Source organism: Rhipicephalus sanguineus, chromosome 1, assembly GCF_013339695.2.
Source record: "Rhipicephalus sanguineus isolate Rsan-2018 chromosome 1, BIME_Rsan_1.4, whole genome shotgun sequence".
Taxonomy (NCBI): Eukaryota; Metazoa; Arthropoda; class Arachnida; order Ixodida; family Ixodidae; genus Rhipicephalus; species Rhipicephalus sanguineus.
Genome location: NC_051176.1, coordinates 49,804,007 through 49,824,545, shown reverse-complemented (window position 1 = coordinate 49,824,545; position 20,539 = coordinate 49,804,007). Strand labels below are relative to the sequence as shown.

Below are 20,539 nucleotides of genomic sequence, written 5' to 3'. Positions count from 1 at the left end.
AATGCTTCCTACGTGCGTTCGTAATCACCTCAGGGATGTTGCCACCTCCTTCAATGCAGCACAAACGTGTTTAGAACGCGCTATTTTCAGGCTGTGCCAAGGCAGCACAAACGCTACAAACGCGTTTCAAACGCACTGCATTGAGGCGGTGGCGCAGGGAGGAGAGAGAGCGAACGGCGAGAGAAGGAGCGGCGAAGCACTGCACCTACCCTCTCCTACACTCTCGCAACACATGCTCCGGTTGCTAGGGGCGAGGGTAAGCGCGCGCGCCCGCATCTGTTGCTATGGGAGAGGGAGTGAGAGCAGAGAGATAACACCTGCCGGCGCGCGGACAACGCCGGATGCCTCACATAGCCCGACTAAGAAATGCATTCGCATTTAAAAAACTAAGTTTCGCTTAAGAGCGAAGCAATGAATGCGATACCAAAAAAAATGTATTGTGAAACGAAGTAAGACTAGCAGCTAACTCTCTTGCATCCGATCTCGCGTAACTCAACAAAACGCTGGTTCAAGGGAATATGGCCCCTCCAGGAACCGAAGCGTTTTCTTGCTCTGAGTTCTCTAAACGCGAAGTAAGCGTTGAGAGCACAGCAAGTTTACGAGCCGTCTCCTGATGCCTCGAGATAGCGCGCGCGCAAGCGACTGCGCCCTTCGAACGATGCGGTCCCCCCCCCCCTTCCGCTCCCCTGGCGTCCCTTCATGCTCCTTACGAAAAACGGGCGGGGCGTTTCTTCTCTGTTTGATGAGCAATCGACGGCAGGCCCGCACGCGGGAAGATGTTATCTCATGCGCTGTCCGTGCGGCGGAGACAGACGGCCGGCTAGTTTAATCTCCGCTTCAGCCGCGTTCGTCGCCAGCGCTCGCGAGCTTTTACCCGCGGCTAGAATGCGCGTGGTGATGTTATTAATTTGGACTTTATACGGAAAATTACGGCAACGGCGACGGCAAAAATCCGCCAAGGGTGTCCATAGAATTGCTATCGCAAGGGTCAATGTACGGGTCAGATTTTGCGCCCCCCCCCCCCTCTTAGGTGATTAGGGGGGGCAGGGTGGCCGCCGCCCCCCCCCCCCCCTGTGCGCACGCCTATGCTCCTGAGATCATTTTTTCCATGAGATTTAAAATGAATCGAAATTAGGGGTGTGCGAATATCCGAAAGTTTCAAATATTCGTCGAATATTACATTCGAAATATTCGTATTCGATTCGAAAATCACGTGTTCGAAAAGTTTTGAATATTCGATAACTTCGAATATTCGAAAAATTCGAATATGCGATTCGATTATCATGCATAACATAACTCGTCTTCCACATTTCTGCTGCGTTCGTATCGCTAAAAACGTTGCCGAGAGGAGCGATAAACATTGTAAGTACACGGAGGCACGATATCTGCCTGCAACAAGTGCCCCAATACGTATGATTTATTGGTGGTGCATCTCCGACGTGCAGCGCTGTTGGCGATCATGTAACCGTACATTTTCAATATTATGCAGCCGTAACGTGCCGCGCTACCACTCGTTCACTATGCGGGACCACTTCTGAAGAAAGACAGTGACCCACGCGACTGGTGGCGGACTGTTCAGATACCCCAGTCTGGCAAAGCTTTGCCCCATGTAACTCCCAATACCAGCCACTTCTGTTCCAAGCGAGCGTGCCTTTTCAGTGGCAGGGGGGTGCGGGGTTGTCTCTGTTACAAGGGAGCGCCTGATGCCTGATCATGTGGAGCAACTCATATTTCTTCATGACAACATCTAGTAATTACTTTCATTGTGCCGTGTTATTTGCTTGTGTTGTGATGTGCATTGTGCTAGCCTGGACATTGTGTTCTGGAGATAGCAGTGTATGTTGTGTTGCCAGTCAGGTTGTTAATGTTTTTTTTTAAATAGCTACATGTTAAATAAAATATTGTTACTGTGGAGGCATTTTTCCTTTGATATTCGATATTCGATTCGATATTCGAAGGTGGATATTCGTATTCGATTCGTATTCGAAAAATTTGATATTCGCACACCCCTAATCGAAATATTTCTAGCCTTCATAAGAGCCCCATAATAATACTCAGGTGCTTGAATGCTAATGCAATATGCTTCTGTATTGCACTCCACGATATAAAATTCGCTGCTCCAAAGTGCTCCCAGATGCAAAATTATCTGCTCCAAAGTGCTCCAAGATGAAAATTTTGCTGCTCCAAAGTGCTCCAAAACGGAAATTTTGCTGCTCCAAAAATTGCTCCAAATCAGAAGTCCTCGGTAGCATCACTGCAATACTGTTAGGAGCAGTTCACTTGCAGAGGCGCAGTGTTGATATCAGAACAGTAACATTCTTTACACAGGCTGAGTACAGTATATTTTTGAATGGAATTGCCAGGAGGTATTACAACTGTTCCATATTGGCAATAGTTTTCTTTTACTATTTGCCGTCATTTTTTCTGACTTTCATTTGACTCCTTTTTTGGGTCACGAGAGGTCAACCTCACTGCTATGGCCCTATGTCACTAGCAGCTAGTGCCATAAATAAACAGTTATTCTTCATTAAAATCAGTTTACAGACATTAATCTCCGCAGTGCTTTTATAGGTAATTTAGTTTTGTTTACTGTTATTTCAGTAATAGTTTTGCAACCTGTTTCATGTATATTGAGGTTACAAGTGCACTTTAGTTTGCATTCTGGTTTTCTGTATGCAATACCACCTTCCTTTGTTGATTATTGAGTGTGAACATTGCATAATTTAAAAGCTACTGCACAATATAGAGTACTTACTTTACGACAACTATTTGGCTGCTTCAAAAGTGCCTTGAGAAGTCCATGTAGTGGCTGACATTCCTCCCATCTTTCCTTTTTTGACAATCCTTTTCCCTCCAGGATTCTACTCGTGGCGCAATACATCGCAAGGCTCATGGTTCATACAGGCCCTGTGCTCAGTGCTCCAGGAGCGAGCACGGTCTGTGGACCTGTTGTCCATGCTGACGGTGGTGTGCCGCCGTGTTGCACTTTACTACGAGTCGTGTGTGCCGGGCGACCCCAACATGGACCGGAAGAAGCAGGTGCCGTCCATCACATCCACGCTCACTCGGCTAGTCTACTTCGGGCGGCGGGCCTAGGGAGTGTGCCTTTGCTTTTGTTTGGGATGTGGGCCATACCCTCACCTATCCTCCCTCGTTTTGCCTCAAAGGACCAAAGCTGTGTGTGAGATAATGTCATTGGGTGTTTCTTTGATTTGGCCAGTTGCACTGGCTGAACTAGTCCCTTGCAAAAGGATTTTTATCAGGGCAAGTTAATACCTACGTGTGAGAGTGTCAAAGTAGCAAAAAAAAAGAGAGTGAAAAGAAAGAAAAGAGGACTTAGTAGAAATGAAAACTGACATAGAAGCAGCTGTACTTGTGTCGGTGCATTTCTTCTTCGTCCTACTTTTTACAATGTTATGTTCCTAATTAGTTCCTTGCTTTCTTTTTTGTGTTTGATGGCCTGTTGTGACAGTATGGAATATATGCAAATATATTAGAAAAGTTTGAGGACTGTCTATAGTGATAAGCTGCTATGCAGAATATTCGTGGCTGCCATTGAGAAACATTTCCTATTCTCCAAGGACAAGAAGTGCTTACCTCACAACAACTAAGGATAAATGGAATGATACAATGCAGAGTGGTCAAGGACAAATGGCAGTGAAGCATCGTAGGATGCTTTGAGTGATGAATGAAAGTCCTGTTTTCTGAAAAAACACGGGAAAATGTGAGAATTTCAGAGCTGATTTAGTGAATGTGCATGAACATGATGTTTCGGAGCCCTTCTACTTCTTTACCACTGGCTTTATTGTTTCAACCAGGTTTCAGCCGTGTGTACACTTTTCCTGGAGTGTTTAGAAACTATTGTGATAACATGGTGGCGGTGGTACACCGTGTCATATTAATAGTGCACACCAAGCACGACTACGTGTCTGTAAAGTGCATTTGTGAATACATATATGCTGCACACAGCTATATTGATCTGTATCCAGTCCTCAAACTTTTTCGAGCTTAGCAATCTGTATGGCTCAATGCGTTATTAAATTTGTGCTGTACTGCAAGTTGTGAAGTTGAGCGCCCGAAAAAAAAAAGGCGCTTGCAATTGCATCTACTATAAGTGTCAACAATTTAGGGTGTGTGAACAAGAACACTGTGCAAATGTCCTGGAATTGAAGAATTTAATCATGAGTAGTACTTGCTGTAATTCTTGCCTTTTAAACTTTGGACAAAGACTGTACTTTTTGTCTCAGATGTTCTCGGGGCTGGTCAGGTAGTAAAGCAATATGGCGGCGTTATGTTCGCCCTGGCTAATCTCACACTTTTTCTGTTTTTCTTTTACTGGTGAGGACTAAGAGGCCTAGATATCAGTTTAGTCAGCTTAGTGCCAGAAGCTGCAGCACTGCCACACAGAGCTTTTTAGATTGGCTGGACCCAAGTGCTTTGGCCTTGCAACTTTCGTGACGGTACAGTGGATCATAGTGGCATAATTGGATACACTAATTTTGGATGTATCATGGACACAAAGTGACATGAAATGTCTATTGCTTGTGAAGGGGAAATGATTAACAGGTTTGGAAGATTCACTGCCTCAGTCATTGTTTGTGTAACACTTAAAGGCAGAAAAAGAATGTTTTAAAAACTAAGGGTCCTTTTATGCCATTACCATTCATGATTGTTCAGATGCCTTGGTTACGAAAATTTAGTTCAGCTGGAGAGTTCTGCATGCTGAAGGCTCCCTAATGTTCTTTTTTGCCTTGGTTTTAAAACTTGTGCAGGTCATTGCCATCACTTTGATGGTGCAAATTTTGAGCTGTTTTTTTTCTAACCACGCTGCACATATGTAAATATTGAGGGCACGTGTCCCACAATGCCTTTTCATGGGGATGAAATGAGGCTTAAGCATTGTAGTGTGCAGAGCATGTGTGTGCACTGAAATTGACATATTGAAAAAACAAAAAAAAAAAGAACCTATATAAATCTTGGCACTACGAAATCATGTTCGTGTTGGCATAGCATTGGTTTGGGAAGACTTGTCAGTCAGCCAGTTTTGTGTTCTCATGTCGTTTTTCTTTTGCTTATTGACAAATGATGCTTTCGCCAGGGTAGGCTGTGGCAGGGGCATCAATTCACGATCAGAGTGCAGCATGCCTAAAGTACTATTAGTGCTTGTTGCTACTCCAAGTGTGTGGATGAATTTCGCTAACTTGATAAAGATACTGTAACCTTAGGTGCTGCTTCAAGTCATTTATGACCAAAGCCAAATTCATCCACGTATTTTATTGTCAACAAACACTTCTGCTTTGTACAGCTGCTGCACTGCAAAAATATTAAGCTATGCAAGAATGATGTCCAGTGTTATCTTTCTTTGTGATTCCCAGAAAATGTAGCTTGTGGTAGACGTTCCTTGTTGTAGTCCTTTCCTCCTAGCATATATTCCTGCTATGTGTTTGAGCCAAAGGCACATCGTGAAGCAAATAACTTTTTTGTGGGAACGTCAGCTTTCCAAAGGCATTTCGGCGGCATGCGTGGCTCGTGGTAGCATGTTAGTGTGTAACATTGTTTCGATAATTTAATGAATGCAGACAAGGTCGTCAGGATGAGTGAGAGAAGGGAAAAAAAGGTTGTGTCATTAGATTGTGACTAATGCCTCAACAATTGTGCAGTCCTTAATTTGCGCAATGTATATAAACATGAAGTAGAGACGTATCAACTCACCCAAGCCGTCTTTTTTATTCCAAGGCGTGCGTCTGTTTAGGTTGGCTTTTTTTTCTTTCCTGCTATGCAGTGTATTTCCAGAGACAGTTGTGCATGCTCTGCGTTTTCTTGAAATCCTGAAGTTCTCCACATAGCTGCTGGCTATCTGTGCACTGCAGGTGGCATGAGTGTCATGCAGAAGCGCTGGCCTTGCACCCCGAGTGGCTTTTTTGAGGATAGCTGCGTGCAGGCTTTCAGTTCAACTTTTAGCTATTTTCGTGAGGTATATCGGTTGTATGCACTGCAGATACGGTCCTCACTTCGTGATCTATGCACTCGTGGTCTACACTCTAGTTGTCCATTTGCAAGGCCCTACTCGGCATATGAGGCGCATTAACAGGGTAGTGTGGCATGCCGACCGTCCACTCAGAAAGCACTGTGGTATGATATTGCAGGCGTTCAAGTTAGTTAGTACTATGTGTTTAGTACTATGTGTTTGGAGGGAATGAAGCACTGGTTGCTTTGAAGAGATAGTAGGGTTGTATGAATTATTCAAAATTGGAATCATGGATCAAATAATTCTGTCCCGTATCAAAGCGTTAAGAAATTTGATATCAGTCTCTTCAGATATTTGATAAAACTGAAATATATGGTGTTGCTGCCATTATTAGAGCCTGCCTTCTACATACATGTAGTCCACAAGTCGAAACATATTTGAAATAAGATTTTATTTTTTCCCTATTTCATTATGACATTTTTTTGTGCTTTAAGGAAGTACAATACCGCTCAGTATTCGACTTGATGTTTAAAGCCTGTGTTCTGCGAACATTTGTGATCAGTTCAGCTTGAGCACTAATCAATACTATACCGTTGCCAAAAATGGAAGGCATCCTTTGCCAAAGGGTTTAAAAAAATTTAAGTAGCCTGTTGCCATTTCCAGTGCTGAAACTTGGGAATCACGTAAAAGTCTTGAAATAGTTGGGAATGATGGCATCGAACCCTTGCATTCTTCACATATACAATAGTATCTATTTTATCACTTCATTGCTATGGGGGCCTTTGCCTAAACAGGTGCCTTATTATACACAAATGCTTTTATCCTTTAAAGGAGTACTGACACAAATTTGAGAAATTTTAGTATTGTTGCTTTTAACAAAAGTGCTTGTGACAAGAACACTAAAAAGTGTATCGTGGTTGCTCGGAATGCTTCTAATATATTGTTAATACCACTGCCTTAAAAAACCACTTTCGGTTTGTATGTCGAGAGGGTGGTATCACAGTGACATGTAAGCACAGTGTGACGTAGGTCTAAGTCACGTGGGGACAGCAACTCATAACATTCTTGCAGTACTCTGTAGTTTGCTGTTAGTCATTCGTGTTGCACATATACAATGAATTGTGAATTGATATCCAATGGCTCCGACAGCAATTTCGGCTGCATCCAGGACACAGTGTTTGCAAATCCAGTGAACCATGTTGACTTGTCATGATAATGTCCATTGCGGTGGGGTTATCTTTCGGATGCTGGGCGACGAAAACTTTAAAATCAGACTAAAATATGTTATACATGCTTCATGGCTCTGGTCTGCGGAGAGCGTTAACACTACATGCCAAGGAAACAAAAAAAAAAAAATGCCCCTTTTGCGGTGCCGCAAAATCGTGTCAGTATTCCTTTAAGATTCAAATGTTTCGGCCACTTTCCAAATACAATAAGAGACTACTTGTGAAAACTCTGCTGAGACAAAGACAACTTCTAGGAAGGATGCAGTCAGGCATTTAATTGTACGGCCTGGATTGATTATTCAGCAGTGTAGTCTCAGTGCATTGTATACTGGTCTAAAATGAAGCAGTTTTGAAAGAAGCAAGTAAACGCTTTTTATGTGTTCTAACTTGGAGCCTTAAGATGTGGAAATGATCCATGGAGTGGCCTTAACTTTCCGTGTCAAAGTGCGAAGTGAGCCTTTTGGTGTTGTTGGACGTGTTAGAAGCATAGAAAAATGGGCTTTCTTTTTTTATCCAACTTATCAGTCTTTCATTATGGCCTGACATTACTTAGGATGGGGTTCAATAGAACTGATCCTTTGTACTTAGTGGGTACAAGTTTGTACAAGTTAAAAAAAATAACGTACGAAACATCAGAATTGTGCCGGTGCCCTCTACTGCATTATCTGTCATATCCTAGCTGTAGTTCTGTGAAACTGTCCGTTTTTAATTGTGCAAGGACTGACCATTTTTTTACCATGGCTTTCTTTTGCCAGTACAGAGTAGGTGCAAATAGTGTGCATAGGGTATAATTAATTTGTTTTAAATGTTTGCCTTGAGTGTTTATAACAGTAATGTTTTGAAGGAGAGATTCTTGCTTGGGACATTCAGAAACATCTGGGAGCAGAAAGGTGCCATGAAATGTTTTTTTTTACTACTGTGGCTGTGAACCTGCTGCACAACAGCTTATTTGGACTATGAAGGACTTTGGGTGATTACTTGTGTTATGCTTGGGCTTATGTGGACTGTTAATCTGTTCGATTTCATAGTTTACTTTGGACTGTATAATTTGGACATCCTTGCCATGTTCAGCATCACTGCAGTGTGCATCAAGTTTTTAAGATGAACTTTGTGAGCTTATGTAGACAGGTAGTTTTAGTAAGCACCCCACCTGTCTTTGAATTGCAGTGTATCAATTGTTTCACTTGGGTTTTTCTTGATTGTGTGTATGCTTTTATGCCATTTTATTATATATATATTCTGAGATTTGCAAGGACCCCCTTGCTAGTTGCAGCTGTTCTTTTATTGCACGCTTTATCCTTTACATTTTTGTCATTTTTTTGCTAGTGCGCATTTTTCTTTGCTTGGGTGGCATTCTCATATTTTAGGCTCTTGAAAGTGATGTGGTGCATTGTACTAGGAAAATGATAATGCTTAGATCATAACCTTGCAACATTGGCACACATTTTTACTCTCGTAAGCGGAGCTGACAGAGCTGTACATGTGAAGAGCATACAGGACACTTTTATAACCTTTCTCATTAATTGTGTGCAGTATTTTTGAGGCTGTAAGTATGAAAAAGCTGCAGTTTCTTGGACACTCAGTAAATGTACCTTATTGTGGTAGCTTTTCTTCCATGTTGAGCTCTCTGGAATGGGAAAAAGTACCGCCTTGGAGTGATTCTGAGTAGTGAAATCTAGGCATAGACTTGAGAAAGGATCGTGGGCTTCTAATAAAGTGATACAGAGGTTGTTTGCCCCCTGCCCTTTTTTTTTATTTAGTTGGCATTCAAGCTATTGTAGCACTGCACACAATTGATGCAGAAGGGAGGATCATGCGGTTTTCATTTTGATCTTAGAAGTGCACCATAGGTTAGCTTTTCTTGTTAGAAGTTTGCACAGGCATGACAGTGCATGCATTTCCCTTGAATATAAAGATCAAATCCTTACTGTGCAGCACTGTATACCTTATACTGTGTTTGTGCCATGTGGATCACGCCACTTCACCATAACCATGTAATTTTTACTGCATTACAGTATTGAAGACATTTCTAAAGCCAAGAAAAGAAATGTAGGAGTGCTAGCACTTGATGGCTAAACTTGTACGTCTCATGTAGTTGTAATGTGAACGTATTGCTCAAAGTTTGTAAGTTTAGACATAGAATGTTCATATGTTTTCAGTGTGTTTGGCATACCTGGTGTCGGTGGCCAAGGTCAGATAAACTACACCCGCAACCTGAGTCACAAATGTTGACCTGCTGGGTGGGCACCTCAATCCTGGTGGATATGCAACCAGATGCAGTTGATGTGTAGTTAATGCAACGTTGGCCACTTGTTTGGAATTCACTACTCATGTCAGAACCAGAATTGCTACCTCCTGGACAGATCCGAAAAATGAGAGAAGCATGGAACAGAATGGCAGACTTAGTGCTTGGTTTTTATCTTGTTCTTCACTGCAATGTTAATAGTGCTCCTCAGAAATATTGGGGCAGTATGTTGTCACATTTACTGCTGCAAGAAGTGTAATCCATCTGTGATTCACAGTAGACGTGGTTAAAGGAATATGTGCACAGATTGGTGCCAGTAAAGGTAATGCTAATTTCATCAAGTTTAGTCTGTTCTCCTGCTTGGCCTGCCATATTTCTCCTTTTGCAACCGTCCAACTTTGTGACAAAATATTTTGTGTGTCAAAAATATGACAGCATTGTACCCCATTCCGCTGTCTGGGTGGAATCTGTCCTAGATGCACACAACATCCGACAATAAGAGATATAACGTTACAGCCCTGCTGACAAAAATATAGCTGTAGCACTTAGCAGCGTTGTGGTGCCACTGGCTGTTGCCTTCCGACGACTGTCTTGCCTAATTTGAAAAGGAAGTTTTCATGCTTCTGCTGGTCTAGTACTTATCCGGAGTGTTTTCATAGCCAAGGTGCTTTCTCATTATATTTAAGTTTGCTCAATCTATTTCTTGCTATAAGTGCCATTTAGATCCATAATTCTTGTGTACTATGCGATGGGGATGAGAAAAGAGGGACGTGATATGGGCACCCATCTTGCATCGTTTGTCTTCATTGTTTGTCGCACTTAATGCTTGTCAATGTGTTATACCAATACGGCCCATCAACCCTCCTGCAGCTAACGGGCATTAATTTGAAAGTAGTTAATGTATTCTCACACCGACATAATATGAATGCAATCTTTTGGAAAGCTTTTTTTGGTTAACGTGCAGCTGCTGATTCATGACTATTTCATGAGTCTGCACTGTATTTTAAACTTTAGACAAATTAAGCTCACCTTCCGTGTTCCAGTGGGGTTAGGTTAGTGAAAGTTGACTGCTGTGTGCTGGGTCATTTTTGAGACGTATAGCTCGGCAAACTTCACTGATAGAGGAACAAAATGTGAGCGCCAAGTGCTTGTTTTTGTGCCTTGCCATGTCACGTCTGTCTTTTTGTCCGATTGAACTTTTTAAAGTTGTAGTGAGTGCCTGCCTTTATTGTACACAAGATGTGTGCTCAATTTTTGCTTGAGCAATTGTGCTTTTCACGTTGTATAAGTAAATTGAGAATAAATTGGGAACAGATCAGCAATTGCATCTATCTTTTATTGTGAGGCTGCTCAATTGAATAAGGAAGGGGTGGATCGTTTATTTTGCACCGGAAACGTTACGGCAGAGACAATGTGTCCAGCCAATGACTGTGCAGATGCACTTTCCTTCGATCCAACTGAAGGTCGAATTGTAATAGTGGAACAAGTAGAGTGCTGCCTCCGTGCTTTCCCAGCCATATTGATGAAGACAGCTTGTATATGCTCAGCCGTTTGGGCTCTGAAACTTGTATGATGTTTCATTCTCCCCTACACTGCTTGTGTGTTGCCATATAATGCATTTGCCCGTACATAAATAAGGTTGCCTCATAATTTTATTGCGATAGCAATTATATGGACACTCCAGGCGCATTTTTGCCGTTGTCGTCGGCGTCGCCGTCATATTCCATGTAAAGTCCAAATCGACAATATCGCCCCCTTCGTCGTATGTTTTGTGCGAGTGAAAGCGCGCGAGAGCTGACAAATGCGGCTCAAGCAGAGATGAATCTAGCCGGCCGTCTCCGTCGCGTTTAAGGCGCATGGAGGGGTGTCGGAGGGAGGCTTCGTCGCTCCAGCAGGAAATGCGTACTTAGACCAGCCGGACGTGGTCGCCCGCGGTCGCACGCGTGGTATCTTTGCAGGGGATAAATCGACGGTTCATACCTTTGTACGGGTTGCGTTCTCATCGTAAAATTTGCATTGAAGCTATAGACAGCATGAAGGTCGCTTCGCTCGCCGCAGCGGCCGCGTTTCGTTACGCCGGCGTTTCGTTGAGTTACAACAGATCGGACGCTACAAGAGTTTGCACCTAGCCTTTCTTCGTATAGCATTCGACTCGGTTGCTATCGAATTCACTGCATCACCGTTGCAGCGAGCTGTGCCTTTTTTTTTAAATGTAATGTGATGAGCTAGGCCAGAAACAAGGATGCAGACAGAAGTTTATGAAAGGGAAACGCTTCTTGCCCACACGTTTTGAAGTATCAAGCTGCAATAAAAGTCCATAAAGATTTCTCGTGCCACGCCCCCTTATTTATTTATTTTGATGTGATCGGGTTTCACCGACAAAAACTCTTAGCATATCGCTCGGCGCAGGCCGCGCAGCAATGTTTGAGAAGCTTCGCGACTGTTTCAGATTGTCTTACGCGACTAGTCAAGTTTATTCGAAAGCTTACGCGAGCACCAGCGATACCGCTGGAAGGATCGATCAATAATGCATAAAAGACGGCGCGTCCCCCCTTTTATCAGATTACCGACGGCCAACGACTCTGATCGCCGCTATCATAGTACAGCATGTATTGCTTGTTTTTTGGCTTTTTTTATTTCCTGGGCGCAGGTTCGCCCAATAAAGTGTTTCATCTTTACCGGCTGTGTTTGCTTTCTTTACTGTCACGTCCACGTGACACTCGGAAAGAAAGCTTCCCAGTTGATGAAACATTCATGCTACCGGAACGTACGAATGAGAATTTCTTCCCTTTCATGAACCCTTCTAATTTTTGCCAGCTTCCACAGAACTGATATGCATGACACAAGCTTTTTCTCATCCTTCGCTGGCTTTCCTCAGAAGCCGAAAAAAGGACTATGTAACGGGTAATTACCTCGATCGCTGACTCCAATCGACGACGATAGACTCGGCAACCGGTGCTGTAATAACGATGTCACTTCTGATTTACGTGTATTTGTTGATGGATACGAAGTCATCGAGCTGGTGAACACAGGTGCACATTACTCGGGGATCAGTAGTGAACTTTCCAAGACGCTGAAGAAAGTGCTGACACCTTGGAAGGGACCACGAGTTCGCACAGCAGGAGGACACCTCATCGACCCAACGGGAATATGCACCGCGAGAATCGGAATACGGGGTTTCACGTACGCGGCTAGTCTTATTGTGCTGCCCGAATGCTCAAGACACTTTGTGAAGGTAAAAAACCCCGAGGCACTGCGCCCACCAAAGTGAAAATTAAAACACAGAAAAAAACCGTTTCGGCTCCCACACGGGAGCCTTGTTCACAAGTGAAATGAAAAAATTTGCAGTGGCTTAACTCGGCTATGCCAGGATATACGTAGCGTTAGCAAAGGTTCAGCTAATTATTCTTAGCTTTCCAGATTCTCTAGGATTATTAGCCTTCTTCTATTCATTCTTCGTAGGCTGAACCGCTAATTGCCAGGCAACTACTTCGGGGTCCGATGAAATAAGCTTCTCGGCTCTTCTGCGCCGTCGAGCAGCATTTGCGCTCTCCTCCATGGCGTTACCCACCTGCAAACGCCAGTCAGAGGCGCTATCAAGCGGCTCCAGCGCAGTGTCAGACTGCGACTGCACAGCGAAGGCGAATAGCTGCGCGCGCGCCGGCGCCAGTGTGTCTGCCGCGGCTACGACGCCAATCCTCCCGAACGCCCGAGTCGCGCGCGGCGGTGGCGGAGAGCGCGTGAGATGCCGGCTCCGGTGAGCCAGCTATGTGACATCACTGATCCTCGCGCATGCGCAGCACGGCTCATGAGGATCCACGCGAAATCGGCTCCGGCTAGGCCAGCGTAGCTAACGCTACAAAAACATGTGTCAAGCAAGTTGCCTTGTGTACGCTTGAATATGTCACGCGTTCAGCGCGCATAAGCTGGCGGCAGATTACCATCGCTCCTGTTGAGAGTGCGTGGTGTGGTCTGTATCATTCTTGAAAACTTTTCAGCGCGAACTGGACGGAGCACAAAGAAGAGGACACAAGACGAGCGCTGCCTTGGGTTCTCTTCTTTGTGCTCCGTCCAGTTCGCGCTGAAAAGTTTCCATGAATGCATCAGTTCCAACTCGCCCACCTCTCTACTGCGGTCTGTATCACGAGCGACTCAAGATGAAGACGCCATGACAGTCCTTTTTCTTTAGCGAGAACACGTGCCCTCCCCCAGTCGATTGTGTGTCCACCTGTCGCATGCTCAGCCAAAGCACTGGATTTCACATTTCCTTTCTTCACGTCATAATTGTGCTGCTTGTGACGCCGTTCAAACAAACCGCTCAAGAGACTTGATTATTGGCGTGGACTTCTTGCTGGCTAACGGCGCTATGATCAACTTGCGAGAATCGTGTCTCATTGTCAACAAGGCACGCTATCGCAACCTTCGACACAGAAGAAAACGTCTATGATCTCTGCATTACGGACAACGTCGTGGTACCGCCGAGATCAAGCATATCAGTTACAGTAACGAGCAGAGCGTTCAGTGACTTCGAAGAAGTTGCCGACAACAATGCGGGCTTGGTACTTGAAAAAGGAGTCTGGCCCAAGGCCTCGTTCAGCTGCGCGGTGGAATGTATGTACCGACGTTTTGCTCACAAACTTTGGAAACGAGGTGCAACACATTGCAAAGGGAACTGTCATCGCCAGTCTGGATGATTTCGTCCAGGTTACGAAGGTGAATGTTTCTGATACCACGACATCTGGTGTGAAGGATGTAGATTCTGTCCTTGCGTCCATCGACATTGAAGCACGACCACTACCCAACCAAAAGGAACATATTGAGAGCCTCGTGAGGGATTCGCCGCATGCTTCTCGGTGCCATCTCAAATTCGACGTACACCTATCGCCAAACATCGTATCATTGTGGACGAATCGGTGAGGCCTTTATACCAGCATTCCTACAGAGTGTCGCCAAGAGAGAGAGAGAGGCTATCGGAAGTCAAGACAAAGAAATGCTTAGGGACGACGTAATCCAACCGTCAGCAAGCCCATGGGCGTCGCCTGTTGACGTTGTAAAGAAAAAGATCAGACTTTACGTTTCTGCATAGATTACCAGAAACTGAACGCCGTCACTAAACGGGGTGTTTACCCTGTTGCAAGAACTGACGACACTCTTAATAGGCTGCGAGATGCGAAGTACTTTTCCGCGCTTGATCTTAAAAGTGGATATCAGCAGAGAAAGAGATCGTGAAAAGACGCCATATGTGACACCGGGTGGTTTATACGAGTTCAAGGTACTCCCATTTGGCCTTTGTTCAGCACCCGCCACCTTCCAAGGGATGACGGCACAGTGCTCTCCGGTCTGAAATGGCAGTCTAGCCTAGTTTATCTTGACGACGTTGTGGTTTTCTCGACTACCTTCAAGCAACATATCGAACGACTACAGGCTGTGCTCACCGTCATCAATTCGGCAGGTTTGACGATAAAACAACAGAAATGTCATTTCGGATTTCATGAGCTCCTTTATCTTGGCCATATGTCATCAGCTTGGAGGGAGTTCGCCCAGATCCGGAGAAGACAGTGGCAGTGGCAAAATTTCCAAAGCCTACGGATAAAAAGGCTGTTAGGCGATTTTTATGACTATGTGCCTATTACAGACGATTCGTCGAAAGTTTTTCACGGATCGCTGAACCGCTAACGAGGCTGACACGCCTTTCGTCTGGCTTAGTGAACAGTTCAGTGAACTACGGAAGCGTCTTTAGAGCCATCCAGTTCTTGCCTATTTCGACGAGGAAGCGGACATGGATATGCACACCGATGCGAGCAATTTAGGTCTCGGAGCCGTACTCATTCAGTGTCAAAACGGACAAGAACGAGTAATTGCGTTATAGTCGCACTCTTTCCAAAGCTGAGGTGAACCATTCAGCGATAGAAAAAGAATGCCTCGCAGTAATATGGGCCATCAGCAAGTTTCGACCATATTTATACGGTAGACCTTTTCGATCCATTAGTGATCATCATTCATTGTGCTGGCTCGCTAATCTCAAGGACCCGTCTGGAGAGCTTGCGAGGTGGCGCCTACGGCTGCAGGAATACGATGTAACCGTCGTATATAAATCCGGTCGCAAGCACAGTGATGCTGATTGCTTGTCGCGAGCACCGACTGAACCCACTGTCTCTACTTCCGCAGAAGATGGACAAAATTTTCTATTTCTTGGAGCAGTGACGACATCACAGATGGCGCATCATCAGCAATCTGACCCGGGATTACTCCTACTGATCAATTACCTAAAAGGACACCTTGTCGATGTTCCACGAGTTTTTGCCCGCGGCTTGACGGCTTTCGTCCTCCGAAATAACGTCCTGTATAAAAGGAACTTTGAGCACAATACAACGACATTCCTGCTCGTCGTACCTTCAGTATTACGCCCGGAGATCTTGGAGGCTTGCCACGATGACCCATCAGCGGGACACTTGGGAGTAAGCAGAACGGTAGCACGTATTCGCTCTAAATATTACTGGCCTAAGTTGCTGGTCTAAGTTCTTTGCAACACTACGTCAGGACTTGTCGGGACTGCCAAAGACGTAAGACACCACCGTTGAAACCAACAGGGCTCCTTCAACCTATAGAGCCACCAGAGGCCCCATTCGCACAAGTGGGAATGAACTTACTTGGCCCATTTTCTACTTCGTCATCAGGGAAGCGGTGGATCATAGTGGCAACTATCTTACTCGATATACTGAGACGGCGTCTCTCGTTAGCGGAACGGCCGTTGAAGTCGCCGAATTCTTCGTCACCAACATCGTACTGCGTCATGGTGCTCCTACAGTGCTGATTACGGATCAAGGAACCGCGTTTACGGCTGATTTGACGAAGTGCATCATGAAATTGACGCACACCAGTCATAGAAAAACGGCAGCGTATCACCCACAAACAAATGAATTAACCTAACGACTGAAGAGAACGCTGGGTGATATGCTGTCGATGTATGTGGACGTACAACATCGAACATGGCACCAAATATTTCCGTATGCAACGCTCGCTTACAATACCGCACTGTAAGAGACGACCCGTACGACGCCGTTTCAACTTGTTTTGGCCGGACAGTCACCACCACTTTAGATGCAATGCTACCTGTAGATGAGATGTCCGAGAATGACCATGATGTCAGCGATTGTATACAAAGGGCAGAAGAAGCAAGACAGCTTGCGCGACATCGTATTCACGAGCGACAAAAAGTCGACACGCATCGATAAAATCTGCGACGAAGAGGTCCATTATGCACCGGGAGACAAAGACTGGTTGTGGATTCCCGTACGTGTACGTGGCCAGTGCGAAAAGCTGCTTGGCCGCAATTTTCGACAGATTGGTTCGCTGAAATACGAAGTTGCTCCGGAGGCACAAGAAATTGCATCACGACGGCAGCATCGCACAGAAATCGTGCATGTCGTAAAAATGAAACCTTATTATGACAGGCAATGAACAATCGAGACAACACATCACCTCCATGATAACTGCTTTTACCAAGAAGCATTATGAACGATCGCCTGGAAACCAGCTTGTATGAAGCATCGGGACGATGCACTTTTGAAAGAGGGGTAATGACACAAGTTACCGTCAAACTATACGCGCGCTGAGCGATTCTTACGCCCTCCCGACTGTTCACGGCGTACTTAGGAAACAGAGTACAAATGCGGAAAGTAGCACGTGCCTACATGAACCATGCCACAGCAGCTGCGCGTGACCCATGTAAGACCGAAGAAAAATAAGGGAAGGAGAAGAGGTGTGGAACTAGAGAAAAAAGAGACATTGTCGTCTGGAACTGCCACAGACACTTTCGCTGAATTGTTTGTTTCTCGGGCACAAGTTCGTCTCAACTACTTTATGCTGGTATAGTGTGCTCCTTAATTCTGTGTTACAATATGCACTGCACCATAACAAAGAAAAGAAATGACACATATGCCGAAACCCGGGATCGAACCAGGGACCTTTAGATCTTCAGTCTAACGCGCTCCCAACTCAGCTTTTTCGGCAGAACTAACATCCACCTAAAGCGGAACAATGCCAACGTTGACAAATGTGCGTTCTTGTAATGTGTTCAAGCAGCGCGCGTTCTTTTCTTTTGACGTTTTCATGTAGAAGAGGTACTTGTTACATTCACTTTCGATTAACAGCTTATCACTGATGACACGTATAAGACAACATAAATGTTTCTTTGGAGCATGAATCCACGCCATTCCTATATATACTGCTCTATAAAAAATAAAAGAGATGAGGCAGATGCCGAAACCCGGAATCGAACCAGGTACCTTTAGATCGTCAGTCTAAAGCCTGTTTCACATGCGAGCGACCGAGCGGCGGGGCCCGCGGCGATCGAGCGGCAGCAGGACGCTCGGACGCGGCTTCGTTTCACATGCACCGATTTTGCGCGGTGCGCGCCTCTGCGATGCGCAGTGATGATTTTGGGAAGCGCCCGTTATCCGCGGGTTTCCTTTCTCCGGGCTCGCTTGTTTTGGTGCGCTTGGGTTGCAAGTTTCACGAGCCTTCTACTTCGGTGATCGATTTTCACGCGCCTAAACCTTGAATGATGAAAATGTGCAGTGTATCAGAGTGCAATTAAACAACTTCAGTAGTCACGTTTATTTCTGTTCCAGCTTTCTTTTTTTACCACGCAAGTCATGTTGCACGCCCATACACTTGGCCATGGAAAAGCAAAAGAAAGAATTTGTTTTGGGGGTTTTAAGCTTTCACAGGGCTTTCGGTGGCTTTTGCTCTCGAATGCCGCAAGGCGTTGGTGCGCCGTATGGGCCGGCAACCGGATGCAAGCGGCCCAGTCGACGACATTGTGGGTTTGTGAAGGAGCTCGTCTCTTTTTTTTTTTTCCTATTGACATTCTGCAGTAAAGAGGCGGCGGCATTTGTCGTCTTCGGGGTATGTGACCACTAAAAAAAAAGAAAAAGAAAACAGTAAACTATTCGAACGTGCTGCACCAGAGTAGTAAAAAAACAAAAAAACAAACATCTGCTGCGAACAAGTGCGGAGTGTCGTAGGTTCCCCCTGTCCGGACCTATGTTGGTGTCACGATTAGATAAAAATACAAAAGAACAAAATGGCACGTGCAAACGATTTGTCTGCTTTGATGGAAGCGCAGTAAAGAACAACAAAAGGAAAAGAACGGCGTTTTCTACACTGCCCGCTCGTTACAGCAAATGTCGTCTGCTAGGAAACCGAGTCGGAGCGAGTTCCTCCCGGCGCGCGCGGCTGCTCTCGTCCAGAGCCGTCGATGGGGAGAGTCTGGCGAATGGGCGGGGCGGTGACGTCGCGGCGCGGCGATGACGCTATTCACGTCACCGCCACGCCTCCGCTCCGGCGGCGTCCGCCATATATAGTCTTTCCGCGCGACGGGCGCACGGCTGAAGCTATGTACGCGCTGTTCATTCGTGAAATCAAGCGCTCCTAAACAAATTGCGAAAGCGAAATTGTGCAAGAACATTGTTATACAAATTTAATGAAGAATATGGAGTGAATTAGACGTGTCCAAATAATCGTGAAACTGAGTTGTGCCCGCCGATTCGAGCCACGACGTTCTACGATACGCGCTGTGCTTTTAGAGCGCAGCTCTTAGGCGTCTGTTCCTGCGTTGTTCGGCGTCGTCGGCGTAACAGATAGAGCGAACGAGGACGAAAGACAGCGAACGCGGATTCTGTCGATATCACGAGCCACTGGCCTCTAACATCGCTTTCTTCCTCCGTCATGCGTGCTCGCCCTTCGGTCGGAGCTCGTGAGCATGCAGGGCTGGTGGGTACGCTGCTACTTTCTCGCTTGTCGTGACGGGGATGTCCATGACGCCTGCAATGCACAGAGTGGCATGCGTAGCACTCGAGCACTGGCAGTTTCTTTGGCAATACGTAACGAATCTTCCAATGCGGATAGCCAGAAATTCAAACACAGTTCGCGTTGCCTCAACACAAAGCTGCGCTCAGAATTTGCATGAGGGAGTATCGTGATCATCGGTGACTTTTCGAGCTATGAAGACCTGTGGGTTTGCGTCCATATTGTTTTTTTTTAATGCGAAGCACTTCTTAGCGAACTTCTGCGACTTTGAGCGTATCTATCAGTATCTGTCTATCTATCTATCTAGCCGCCTACGAATTTGTTCTCTCCTGGCCGTTTCGTTCATGGGGTGTATACCAAAATTGGTATGGCATAACGTGACTGTATGACAAACATAAATCATTGGTCCTAGCATGAAAATCATGACATGGATGTCATGTACAGCATGATTTACATGCCACAGTCTTGGTGCTCTTGCGGCCGTTTCGTTAACTTGATATATACCAAAATTAGTATGGCTTGACAAGAGTGCATGGCGAACATAAATAACAGTAGTTATTACGAAAATCATGACACGCATGTCATGTACAGCAAGACTTACGTGTCACGTTCATGGTGCGCTGGCGGACGTTTGACTAGCTTGATGTACACCAAAATTGGTATTGCGCGACATGACTGTGTGACGAACATAAATAACGGGAGTTAATACGAAAATCATGACACACGTGTCATGTATAAGATGACCTACATGCCACGCTCATGCTGCGCTGGCGGCCGTTTCGCTAGCTTGATATACACCGAAATTGGTAGTGCGCGACATGACTATGATACATACATAACGGAAGTTAATATGAAATCATGACACGCATGTCATGTATAACATGACTTACGTGCCACGCTCGCGGTGCTCTGGCGGCCGTTTCGCTAGCTTGATATACACCAAAATAGGTAGTGTGCGACATGACTGTGTGACAAACATAAATAACTGGAGTTAATATGAAAATCATGACACGTGTCATGTATAACATGACTTACGTGCCACGCTCATGGTGCGCTGGCGGCCCTTTCGCTAGCTTGATATACACCAAAATTGGTATTGCGCGACGTGGCTGTCTGACGAACATAAATAGCAAGATTTAATATGACAATCATGACGCGCATGTCATGAAGGGCATGACTTAGACGCCACGCTCCTGGTGCGTCTTCATTTTCTTCAGTTGCTGTATTGTTCCTCACGCCCCCCCCCCCCCCCCCTCAAAAGCTTTGTGACCTAACATTGTTTTGCAC

The 20,539-nt window shown here is 45.3% G+C and overlaps 1 protein-coding gene and 1 non-coding gene across 5 annotated transcripts in view; one reads left to right on the top strand and one right to left on the bottom strand.

The window, feature by feature from the left end:
• The window catches only part of LOC119391161 (caspase), a 31,308-nt gene extending 20,579 nt beyond the window's left edge, over positions 1–10,729 (top strand). For all 4 annotated transcript variants that reach the window (XM_037658847.2, XM_037658839.2, XM_049414342.1 and 1 more), the window contains exon 7: positions 2,858–10,729. In XM_037658847.2, coding sequence (XP_037514775.1) covers positions 2,858–3,096 — 239 coding nt within the window. In that variant the 3' untranslated portion in view covers positions 3,097–10,729. The remainder of the gene's footprint in view (positions 1–2,857) is intronic.
• Positions 10,730–17,378: 6,649 nt separating this feature from the next.
• On the bottom strand, positions 17,379–17,451 carry Trnaf-gaa (transfer RNA phenylalanine (anticodon GAA)). The gene has a single exon. It is a non-coding gene; the product is annotated as a tRNA-Phe (tRNA).
• Positions 17,452–20,539: the final 3,088 nt, after the last annotated feature.